This window comes from Eubalaena glacialis, chromosome 14 (assembly GCF_028564815.1).
Source record: "Eubalaena glacialis isolate mEubGla1 chromosome 14, mEubGla1.1.hap2.+ XY, whole genome shotgun sequence".
In the NCBI taxonomy this organism is placed as follows: Eukaryota; Metazoa; Chordata; class Mammalia; order Artiodactyla; family Balaenidae; genus Eubalaena; species Eubalaena glacialis.
The window spans coordinates 57,409,092-57,421,960 of record NC_083729.1 but is presented as its reverse complement, the minus strand read 5'-3'; the positions used below and the strand labels follow the sequence as shown (position 1 = coordinate 57,421,960).

The 12,869-nt window shown below is 38.9% G+C and overlaps 1 protein-coding gene across 2 annotated transcripts in view; it reads right to left on the bottom strand.

The window, feature by feature from the left end:
* The window catches only part of MEIS1 (Meis homeobox 1), a 136,612-nt gene that overhangs the window by 21,318 nt on the left and 102,425 nt on the right, over window positions 1-12,869 (bottom strand). For both annotated transcript variants that reach the window (XM_061210792.1, XM_061210793.1), the window contains exon 9: window positions 2,974-3,050. In XM_061210792.1, coding sequence (XP_061066775.1) covers window positions 2,974-3,050 — 77 coding nt within the window. The remainder of the gene's footprint in view (window positions 1-2,973; window positions 3,051-12,869) is intronic.

Here is a 12,869-nt window from a genome sequence, read left to right as displayed (position 1 = left end):
CAAACTTTTCTCATCTCATTTTTCTGTCAAAACCTAACTTCAAGCTGCATCGGCCAGGGTTTCTATGACAAGCTAACAACTGACATGAGTTTATATTTTTCACTTTCATATTGTGTATTTCAATACATTATGTTACTGCCAGTAATTATGAGTGATCTACACCCAACCCGCCCTTCAGCATTTTATTAAATCTCTTCAACAGTGACTCATAGTTCATACAAAATGTACATGTGTGTTAACAAGTCTTTAAAAATCCAAAAAGGAAGAAACACATTTTAAATGTTGTGTCTAAATGAAGTGAAGGGGAAATGCTAAAATACTCATGAAGTGTTTTTGTTGTTTTTTTTTTTTAATTATTATTTCCAGAATGAAGTAACTTACGCTTGATGCTCAATACAGGAAAAATATTTACAGGCTGTCAAAAAGACTCTGTGTAATGTTTTTATTACAATAAAGAAAAATGAAAACCACTTGGTAGTTGTGCTTTTTTCATCTTCAAGTCTGCCATCTTTAAGATTCTCTCACATCTTGGGTTTCAATACAGTACCGTCTGGGTTTCCCCATTTTTCCATCATATTTCCAACTCAAAGCCCAAAGAAAAAGAAATCTATTATCAGCTCCTTAAAAGGTGAAGGTCTCTGGATGAAAATTAATATACCGTTAAATACTCAAATCAAATGTGGGAATGTCGTTCGTTATTCACCGAACTTAAGAGAAACAATTTCTCTTACAACTTTTAGTTACTGAAGGGTAGCTCTCTACCACAAACAAATTTGCTGTAGAGTTGAAACAGTTGCCAAACGCTCGGCAATGAAGTGCAAGCATAGGTCACTTCTAATTCCATACACAGAAGCGAGAGCACGTGAACGCTACACGGTGCCAGATGAGCACAGAATTGGGTTTACATCCCACGTAATAAGTAAAAGCGATTTTCAAGTTATGTGCCTGTGCAGAATTGAGTATCAGCGTGAAGTTTAGGGCAAAGTCTGCATCTACGTTGAAAAATTATTATCTGGCATGTATTATAACTTTTTTTAAGTCCTTTTTTCCCCCCCTCTTAATTGCAAAACCGAGGCAGTCTGATTGTGATCACTGCGCAGAGAATCTAGGAAACGACAGTTGCATCCAGCTTGGTGTCACAGGAATGCCTGCCTGGCCGGGCAGCCACAGGAAACATCCCATAATGTCTTCTACCTGTGGCAAGCGGCTTGTATTGGAATCTGTTCTCTGGTAACGATGTTTGTGGGTGGAGCTTTCTAGCAACACTGAGGAGGAAGAGAGACGGCCTGTGTGGTAGATCACCTGAATGGCAGCCCATTGCCTTCCTAAATGAAAGCCAGCCAGCCACTCCTTGGCCCTCAAAGTGGAACATTTCCCAGGGAAACAGATATTTGTAGAGCCTCCATTGTATTCAAATTGCCTCCCCATCAGTTTAGCTTTAAAAATGTTTAGGAATTTAGGTGTGCCTTCAAAATGGATGGTCTGCTCTATAATATCGTCCAGAACAATTTGGAAGACAAAGGTCAATTCTATAGTATCCAGAGTCTTGAAAATTAAGATACAGCCGCAGGTAAAAGCAGGCAAACAAAAAAACCTCAGCAGCCACACGACTCCTAGTAACACACTCAGGTATAGTATGTCTTCCGTTGGCTCCTGATCCAGTTGACTAAAAGGGCTGCAAAAACTGATCTCCCAAGGCTGCCGTAAGGTCATAGAAATTGATAACCCTTACAAGCAATGCTTATGTGAGTCTGTCTGTGTCTTGAAGATAGTGCACTTTGTAAATTAATCCTCCAAAGGCAAATATATTGTAAGTAGCTTGTTATCTCTAAAATACTAAATTGAAGAATACATGGGATTATATTGACAGAAATTACATTCTCTGTAATGGGGCTTAATATATCTGAAATCTCTCCCAAAGGCTCCCAGACTCTCTAACAGAGAAGGGTCTGTTAATGTAGGTGCAATGGACATCAAGAACAAAGTTATTCACCAAAATGGATTAGGCCATGTAATCAGAGATTCTGTAATATTAATCTTTGACACTTATTGAAAAGAAAGAAATACTTCTGTCCGCAAACTGGCATTCTCAGTTCTCCTCTTTCCCCAACCAGGCTTTGGGCCTTTTCTGGATTTTACTTCAAAGAGGATAAGGTTTCCTCATCATAAACACTAATCTAAAAATATTAGGACAATTAATTAGACACTTAGTTTTAGAGGAGATCGGATTTTGATACCCTTCAAATATGACACTAGCTCTGGGTGATTGTATGAACCTGGCTTTCAGCACACTCACAAAGGGTAATAAATCAAACTTCCTCAAAGGCTCCTTGCCACACCGCTGTACATTAAGTCAGAATATTGTTGGCTGGTACTTGGTACATAATCTCAGCTTTCCCCCAAATCAGGAGTTCACACATTTATTTAGAAACAGTATTGCACAGCTCTGAGATACATCAAGTTTTGAACAGCTTCAAAGTAGAAACATACATTTTTTCTCTTTTTTCTATAGGGAAATAAGAAGAAAGGAGAGCCCATCCTGGAATGCATATCCCTAACAAATTCTAACTGAACTTAGTTATTCAGCGAATTTAAAACCTGACAGGTATGTGATAGTGGATTTTCTTGTTTCATAGAAAAGAGGATATCACTCTTTCTATTGATTATTCTTAAAAGTTAAAAAAAAAAAAAGGTCATAGAGAGAGACATTTACAGAGCCATAGTGAACATGAATTAAACACTAATATATACTATGCCTAAAATCTGTCAATTTATAAAGGAGGTGGAAAGCAATACACTGTTTTCTTTTCTACACTAGCAAGTGCTCTCACCCACCAGTCAACACTGTGTTCTCACCTTTGGATCAACAAGCCACCAGGGAAAACTGGGTGTGTCTTCTTAATGCAAAACATTAGCTGCAGGTCGCCAGAGGGGGAAGCAGATTGTGTGTAAACACAAAGCCCAATTACTTACCAATTGTTCACTTGAAGGATGGTGAGTCCTGTGTCTTGTGCCAACTGCTTTTTCTGTTCTTCAGAAGGGTAAGGGTGCTGAAAGAGGACAAAAAAGATAGGTTGTGCACGTACACTTTGGATACACAATGTGCACATCACATGTCAGGTGCAACGCTAGGCGCGAGAGATTCAATAATAAACACATATGCTCTGTTAAAAAAAATATGTGCACTTCAGGCAATATTTAGGCTATTTTGTCAATAACCTAAGAGTCTAGTGAGGTCTATAATTAAAGGTAAAAATGCTGAGGTGTGTCACTCTTATTAATGGAATACTACATCATCTAATTAATGGCAGTAAAAGACAAGCCAATTACCAAGATTAGTGAAGTGTACAAATAGCTACTTAGGATACTTGCAGAACCTTGATAACTGAGTTTATTCTTTAACAGGTTTATTTGTTGCAAACACAAAATTCAGTAGGATCTTCACTGTATTTTATGGGATTAAAATAACAAGTTCTTTTTGAGCATACAAAAGTGTACCACCTTGACGTACTATTTTCTAGAACCACAGATTTTTAAAGCTGAATCATTTGGACCAAAAAGCTCAGCTCAGGTCCCCGGGAGTTAAGCACCTTGTTAACATGATATTCTCCTCCCAAAACACCATGTTGCTGGATGCAAATATCAAAATTAAAGTGGGTGTATTTTTTTAAAAAAACCACACTGTTCATTTTAGCTCTTCTGCAAAGCACAAACAAATGAAATTCTACCCAAGTTGGTTTCCCTATCTGAATGTCAACATATGCTGGGATTCTGAACACAGGCCAATATAAGGTCAAAGGCCAGAACATTTTGCGTGCGAAGAAAAAGCCTCAGGAGTTAGAGTGGATAAAAAAATATTACAGGATTAGATAATAAAATGAAATCTATACCTTCTTGTAAGATGTTTAGAATTCTACTAAGATTAGTTTTGGCAAGATACTTTCTGTTTAATAGTCAACTATATCTAAATTTGAAATATACATTTCTAAAGCCTGGGAGAGGAGCTGGGGGCATGGTTTCCATCCATCGGTGACATGGGCTACTTTGAAACACTGCACCCCAATAAATTCTCCCAAGATAATAATTGTTCTGATAGTCAACCTTCTATTCTCTTTATGAATGGGAAAGGGCACCCCCAACTCTCCACTTAACTATATGTGCCATCGGAAACTAAATTCTGGTCTATTGAATGCTAATCAACATAGCTTTCCATCTTATTAATAATGTCTGATTAGATGCTAAGAAGGCTCGTTAATGACCACTTCAATGCTCTTACATATAAGTTTAAATATGTTCTATATCTATACACATGGGATTCGATTTGTGGAGAGCAGAGATGCAGCCATTTTTCCCATAAGCATTGTGTCTTGATTGTCACTTAATCAATAAATACACAGTTAGAATAAGGCTTTGCTTTCACGGAATATAGTGCCTCTCTCTAAAGAGCTCCAAGTATATTACAGACAGAATGGTAATTAATCCCCATTATATCCCTTTGAGGGACATAAATAGAATCTATTGTCCCTCCTGTTTTACTGGTGAGGAAACTGGCCAGGGGAAGGCACAGTCCGCAGCGACACGACCTAGGGACATTTCCTGTTTCCCATCCAGTGTCTAAGCCTCATCATGACAGAAGGATACGGCAAACGCCTTTCATAATCTCCATTCCTGTCCCACCTCAAAAACCTCCAGACCGCTCACCTTGCCCAGCAATGCGTGCCACCACCCAGCCCTGCCCACTTCCCAGATGGGCGTCCTCTCCTCTTCACCCCACCACACCCCTCTGTCCAGCCACTTGGTGTGTTCTTCCAACACACCAAGCTGGTCCCCCTACCCTCAGGCTCCTGCTCCAAGGTCACTGTCAGGTCTCAGCTCAAATGCCAAGCCTTACCCTCCCCACTCCCCACCAGACCACCTTATCACTCTCACACCAGTTTTTCCCCTTTTTCTCTAATAGCAAGCATCACTCTCTGAAACACCCGTTCTGATTATTTCTTTCCTTGGTCATGCGTCTCTTCTCACTCATTTAGCATCTCTAACACCCTCGCCTTTCTCATTCACCATCGTTAAAGCCCAGACCTGCACATAAAGAAAACCAGTAAATATCAGTGGAACAAAGGAATGGCTCTGACTTGCCATGATACACAGATACTCTCCACTCAGATGCAACATCAAAATGTATAATAAAAAATTTTTTAAAAGCCCACAGGAAGTATAAACAATCCAATCTGAGATCCACAACACGACTTTCCTTACTTCATTCCTAAAAGTGATGTCTACCCACTCTTCTCAAATGAAAGTATGTCACCTCCATAATCGGCAAAGATCGTAGGTGACAATCACCCTACTCACCATTATGCCAGTCATCACAGGCAAAATCTCACAATTGGATACTGACCTAAAAGCAATACACTGCCCTAAGGTTTAAAACATGACTTCCACTTCATAAAGGTTTGCCACACAATACAAACCAAATGAACCTTTTATCCTCTGAACTGAATACTGAATTATGGTTTCATATATAGTAGTTCTATGTCTACACTAGTTGAAGAATTGCACAAAGTTACATATGACCCTTTTAGACTGTATAAATTATGCTGCCATTCACTTACTATGAGACTTTGAAAAAGGGACAACTTCTCGATTTTATCATCTGGAGGTTAGCCAGGCTAGCAATTCTTGAGTAATAAAAGCCTGACTTTGAAATATGCAAATTTTAGCATCTAGCTGTTGGCACTATTTGCTATATAAAGCTGTACACTGATGTACACAAGTCATTTCCAATCTATAAGATCTTCTGTAATATGATTTGCTTACAGTTTTGCAGGTCTTCTGGAAATCTCTTTCAGTGCTTTTCAATTGAATTAATAAATATGTCAATGGTCCCTCTTCACTACAGCTGGATGGCAACACCTTTTGCCCTGTCTTGGTAGTTGTGTCTTAATATTATGACCAGAACTGCATAAAAATTAATATTTATGCCATTTACCTTTAGTTACTTTGAAAATTGAGAATTGTCACAGTCATTTATTTGTGCTGTGTTTCCAAGAGTATTTTTGCATGCCTGTTTGTGAGCAAGTTTTACATCCATTCTTAGAAAGCAAGTGGAATTCACATTTTATTTATGCAAAGGGTGTCAGGAAAATTCTCTTTGGATCATTAAAATTACCTGAATCATTATAGCTTCAAAGAGCAATCTATGGCCTGCAAATTGTCAGTGCAAGTTTAGGTTGTTTCTTTACATCATGCAGTTTCTGATTTCAGAATTTAAATATCATAAAATGAGAAAGTTCTAACCGTTTTTTTTCTCTGTCACTTTTCATGTGATCTGATTTTAAGTAATTGGAACAAACTGTGCCTAATTTCATGCAGCATAATTGCCAGGCAGCCTCAAGCTATGGAGACCCAGCACTCTGTCTCCATTAAACAATTTTCAGTTGTTCAGGATATATTTTTTTTAATAGAAATGAATGAGCCTGGATGAAATTAAATGTCACAATAATCTGGTCATTGTTAAGGGGGCAAAAGGTATCAACAAAATTCCTAAACCTTTGTCTATGGTAGACCGACTGGATATTTTTCTTTTTTTCATAGTTCTTGAACCTGGTGTCCCACAAACTTTCAATTCCCCTCCCCCAAAAATTCTGTAATTGCTAGAATCACATGAAATCCACAACTTCAGGTAGCTAATCCACAGTCAGTCAAAAATTCACAAAGAAGTAGGCTTTTTAACTGAAATCCAATATGTTTAACTATCTTAAATCCTATGCATCTTTACTAGATAAGCTTTTTGTGGACAGTATGAGTTATTCCTTTGTAGACTTAAAAAAATAAAAATGACTTGACAAAAACCCAACATGCCACAGGCAAGGCTGCTGTGAAAACATTCAAAGCCCAGGTTACGTTCCGCCCACAGGGCTAGTGAGGCCATGAGAAGGGCAAAGGTAGATGTCATTGTACAAAAGAGAGAAAGACGAGTGCCATATTAGGAAGAAAATGGAAAATTCATTCCAAACCATTGCAACCACAGGGCTAGGTCTCCCTTGCCATTTTCCTGAAGACCTCTGCTATTACGGCGTCTAAACGGCAAGGACACTGGTTTAAGAAAGATCAGTAGGTTCTTGTGAAGCAAAGAGGGATTGCACTTGCCAGATATACCAATCAACCTAATCACTATGGGATATCAAAGCAAATTTGACCACAGTCCAATAGACAGTGACAGGAGACCTCGTCTTTGTTGTGTACATTAGCTTCCTCCCATTATCTCTTAAAAGCTTAATTATTTGCAAACAATTGATCAAGATGGGAATTTGAGAAAGGATATGCAAGGGCCACTGGGAGAACAGCAACGCACTAAGAGAGTAAACAAAATTACCTTTAGATCTTACAATAAGAATTAACGATTGAGACCGGAGAGCGGGGCAGTGCAGTAGCTGCAAGGCTTCTTTCTCGAGTGTTTCCCATTTGATCTGCATTAACACCTCAGGAATGAGTGAAAGCCATAAAACAGTGATTATGTATGGGTAAAGCTGACCCTCCCTTCCAACATTAAACCTGCACACATGTATTAGGTGGGCTTCGCTGGGGAGAGAAGAGCTGCTAGACTCAAAGGGAAAACAAGTGGCTTGGGCAGTGGAACCCGAGCTAAAGGCAAGAACTCACAAAATGATCATTCTGATTTCAATAATCAACACCCTGACTTCTTCCCAGTCTCTTGCTGAAATAGACCCTGCTTGCCACTCTTCCTGTGTTTCTAGATCTGCAGTGTGACTTCTAATAATGACCTCGGATGGCAGTGATGGCTCAATAACCCCATCAAAGAATAAAATGATCCCTAGAGTATGTGTCCTGTGTAACAGAAATAGAGGTTGTCTCAAAAAAAAAAAAAAAAAAAAATCGAGGACTTCCCTTGTGGCACAGTGGTTAAGAATCCACCTGCTAGTGCTGGGGACACAGGTTTGATCCCTGGTCCGGGAAGATCCCACATGCTGCGGAGCAACTAAGCCCATGTGCCACAACTACTGAGCCTGCGCTCTAGAGCCTGCGAGCCATAACTACTGAGCCCGCGTGCCGCAACTACTGAAGCCTGCGCACCTAGAGCCTGTGCTCCGCAACAAGAGAAGCCACTGCAGTAAGAAGCCCTGGCACCACAACGAAGAGTAGCCCCCGGTCGCCGCATCTAGAGAAAGCCCGCACGCAGCAACAAAGACCCAACACAGCCAAAAATAAAATTAAAAATTAAAAAAAAAAATCTAAAAAGAGCTTACGTAAAAATTAAGTCTGAACTGTCCTTTCACCGGCCAGAGAGAATAGGAAGTGACAGAAAGAAAATGGCAATTTTCCAAAGAAAGTTATCTCTGCCCAATTCCAATCTCATATCTTGAGATGGGGACGGGACGGGGGTTTCTGATGTTGGTTATCTGGTATTTACAAGTTTACAATACATTGGAAGAAAACTTATTTCTGTAAACAGTCAAACCCACTCTTTCAGATGAGCATTAATAGGAAAAGAGAAACTCTTCAGCACCCACAGATGGAAAATGTCCAACCTTCTATCTGAATGATATCCTTGACCAAATGTACCCCTTTCATCAAATTTTCCACCCCTGACTGCAAATGTGGATGCCAAGACAGTGATGAACTTTATCTTATCTACCCTGGTAACCAAGTTTCAATAATGGTCCCTCCCTCACTGCCTTGCCCACTCTAACAGCTCATTGTAATGGCAACAGAAATTTTGAAAATAATCCTGTACAGAGCTCACTGGTGAGATAATGGAAAGCTACGCTGCCCCTTCTCAAGCCTCAGATTAGTAATTTCTTGTGACACAGAACTGCCTCGCCACCGAAACTGCAAAACAGCTATAACAAAGCAATAGAGGTGGAAGCAATTTTCAAGCAAAATGTTACATGCTATACTTTAAAAGCTATGGGAATAGGTACCGGGAGAGCTGATCTAACAGGAGGAATTATGGCAACTGTCCAATATCACCCTTCTCAAGGCAATGTTCTGTTGCTTGGCTGAATATGTTGGAAGAACAATTTCGGAACTTCTTTTATCCTTTTTCCTCCAGCCCTTTGCCTCCTCCACAGCAAAGTTTAATGCCTTAATATAAATTGACCTTGAGCTAAACTCTGGTATGTGATGGAGAGATACTCCCTTTAAAGAAGAAGAAAAAAATCTACCATATGGCTCTTAACCATTGGATCTCTGTGTTCTTTTAAAACTTCTACTGAGTTTTTGTCACTAAGGGAATATTGTGGCTCTGTCTAAATTAAAATAACCAGCTATATATGTGACCTCTAAGAGCAGAAGCCTGTTAACCGAATATATTTATATTTGTTTAACATCAATTTTTTTTGCCTATAAAAACTTCTGCCACTTTAAATAAACTTGCAGCCCTTTTCCCCTTATGCATGGACTATGAATAGCTTACACTGTGACAATTACATTGATCTAGGATACTTTTTTCCTTTAAAAAAATCCATAATGCTTCCCTATTGTCTTTCAGCTTTATGAATTAGTTTTACTGTTTCAGTGAATGCTTTTTTGTCTTCTGACTGCACATTATCAAAGAGACACTTTGTGCCTCTCATTTGCATTACAAAAGCAGTGTACCGTGCAGTGGAAGAGCATAGCCTGAATGCATAGCAGTTGAGTCCTGCATCCTCACACAGGCTGGAATCAAAAGAAGAACGGTGGTGTCTGTATGGCTAAGAAGCCAAAAATGTTTGGAGTATCATCAGTGAAGTCACAGGATTTCAACCTCTTTTCTTAATTCTCCACCAGCGCTCCTAGATTGCCCAGTTTCTCAAACTAAATGTGCTCCGTTGATTGTTCAGCACTGGCTTTTTCTGAAGCCTAGTCAAGCCATTTTCCAGACAAGCCCTCCGATTTGATTGCTCGTCTATCCAGCAGCAGTTATAAGAAGTTGCTAGTAGAGGTGTGCAAGCAGGAAGGTCAGGTGGGAATCTCTAAACTTGATCTTATCACATGAAAATGACATAAGTGTGGAAGGAAAAATTGAACACTGGCTAGTAAGTATTTCGTAACAGTCTTCACTTTTGCACTAATGAGACTATACAATACACAGCACTGAAAACATTGTTTTATAGTTAATTATAAGAGGCTAATACGACAATGCCTCGCCTGTCTTTCCTATCTGATCTTTTAATTTCTTGTAAATATTAATTAAATATAAAATAAAAGCACTAAATAGAAAAAAAGATACTACATTAAGGGATTTCATAGTCCTTTGTATTGGGGATTTTTTTTTAAGTTGCTTGCAATTCCATTATAATAACTATGTTTAGATGTATTCTTCAGCAGCTATAGATATGTTCCAGGCGTATTTTTAAATATATGCATTAAAGACATAAAATTTAGACTCTAAATTAGCAATTACTTATATCCTCCTCCTAAAAGTATTAAAATTCATGAAGAGTGCTAAAATTATTTTGAACAGTTATGATGATTAATGAACTCCCTGAATATTGATTCTCTTAGTAGGAAACCATGGCTATAAAAGGAAACACAAAAAGGCCAATAAGAAAAACAGGGTAAGAGGAGTAGGGGGATGAGAGTGGGGGTGGGAAGAGGGGCCATGCTTCACTTTTGTATGCTTTTCAAATGATTTTAAATAATAGCTCATTTGAACTCTTACTGTTTGTCAGTAGGACATATGCATTACATGCATTATCGCATGTACTCTTGGTGACCCCCATGAGTAGGGGCTATGCTTAGCTCCATTTTATAGATGAGGAAGCTGAGGCTTGGCTAGGTCCCAAAACATGAACAAAGGCTCACAGCTACTTAGTTCTGGAGCCAGGTCTGCCCTCCCCTGAGTTTCTCTACTTGGCTACCCTTCCACTGATGTTTCTTTCCCATTTCTCCATTCCCTTTTTTAAGGTAAACATTTTAAAACCAAAAACATATTCTAATGGAACATGAACAAAGTTATCCATTGTGGTGAGAGGCGACTGAATGTTTCTCTGCAGTTTCAATAGCCTTGATCCAGGAAGAGTTGCTGCTTTCCTCTCCTCCACCGCATCCCCACAGCTTCTGCCCTGCAGGCAAATATCAAGGGGCAGGGATGGAGCTGTGAGGTGAAAGTTAGTTCACCAGGACCTTTCCCCACATTCTCCCTCCAGCGTCTATCCAAAGGGACTTTATTAATAGCAGCTTTCTAGTAGTAGTAAGAGTGATAGAGGTAGTAATGGTAACACGTATTAAGAAGTGAGGATGTACCAGGCATTGTTCCAAATCCTTCACATGCATTAACTCATTTAATCCTCACAAAAACTTTATGAGAGAGGCTCATCTATCATACCCATTTGATAGATGAAGAAACTTGAGCATAGAAAGGACAAATTACTTTCTCACGTTCACACAAGCTTGTAAGTAATAGAGCTGGGATTTGAAACTTGGGGATAACATACAAGTTGAGAAAATTCACTTCCAAATTATTTTGTTTTCTAAATGATGGGTGGAGCAATCCCACTCATTCCTGATGAGTTAATCATGAATATATAGATGATGATTACTACTCATTTTATGAAGAAGCTATTATCTTAATGTGTATGTGTCTACAACTCAGTTCTGTTAATGGAAGCAATAGGAAATTTTGCTACAAGATACTCAATGGAAACTAATACATCCATCACTTTACTCGTTCCTCTAGCGTTGCTTATAGACACAAGAATGATGGTAGGTTATATATGAGAACACTCTTTACGGGTCATAGAAACAAATGCCTGCTCTTCCATCCACCTGCATTACAATATGCCTTAAATTGTCTGCTTTGAAATTAATTGTTGTGTGTTTTTCTACCAATTGCTTTCATTTTGTTTGTGATTCTTAATCAAATATGAGTTAAATTACATTTGGAACCATTTCATTTTAGTAGAATACTAATAAAAACACAGGAATGCTAGTGCCATTTACAAGGCAGCTAGCCCAGTTCTGTGCCCAATAAATATTTGTTGTATGAATGAATGAGTGCTATTGAAGTTAGAGACACCCAAAACGCCTGAACTAGCATTTATAAGTCAATGACTTCAGAGAAACATCAGAAAACTAGCAGCCCCATTTTAACAATTGTTCATCCTTCTCACTCAGTTCTACAAATCCCAAAAGCACTACAGATTTTATTTACTTTATTTAACTGACATTTTTAGAATGTTTACTCTGCATCAGGCAATGTTCTCAGTGCTTTACCAGTATTCACTTGTTTAATACTTATAACAAGTCTATGAGATCAGTGTTTCTACCCTGATGTTACAGATGGGGAAACTGAGGCACAGAGTCTAAGTTACTCACAAATAGGATGAAGCTGGGATTTGACCCTAAGAAACCTAGTTCTGCAGCCCATGTTCTTCATTCCTGTGTTATTCTGTTTATCTTTTTTAGCATGTATAATTTCCCCCGAAGTTTCTCCAAAATCCGCTCTACGTTGTTGTTGGGTTTATATTTGTTGCAAAAGTTCCCTTCCCACTCTCCAACGGCAATGTAATAAAATTCAAGTTCTCCATCTCACAGGACTGAAGAAAGAATAGAGGAGACTACTGTCTCGACATACAGGCTCTCCCCCAAGAATTTCACTGTAGCAAATAAAACAAAACAATAGCACACCATCCTGGACCACTTTTCTGAAAAGAAAGTTCATGACCAGTTTATACAATAAACTCCAATAAAGTAAAGGATCTTTTCCAAACTACATGCAGCTCATCTCCGCTACTGCTGAGAGCGTGCCAGCTAAAAGGAGACCTATCCCCAACCTGTAGAACACTTTTCCACTTTAAAAATCAAAGTGAAAGGGTTTTGAAGCCATGAAGAGAAAAGACAAGGAAGATGAAATACAGTGGCACCAT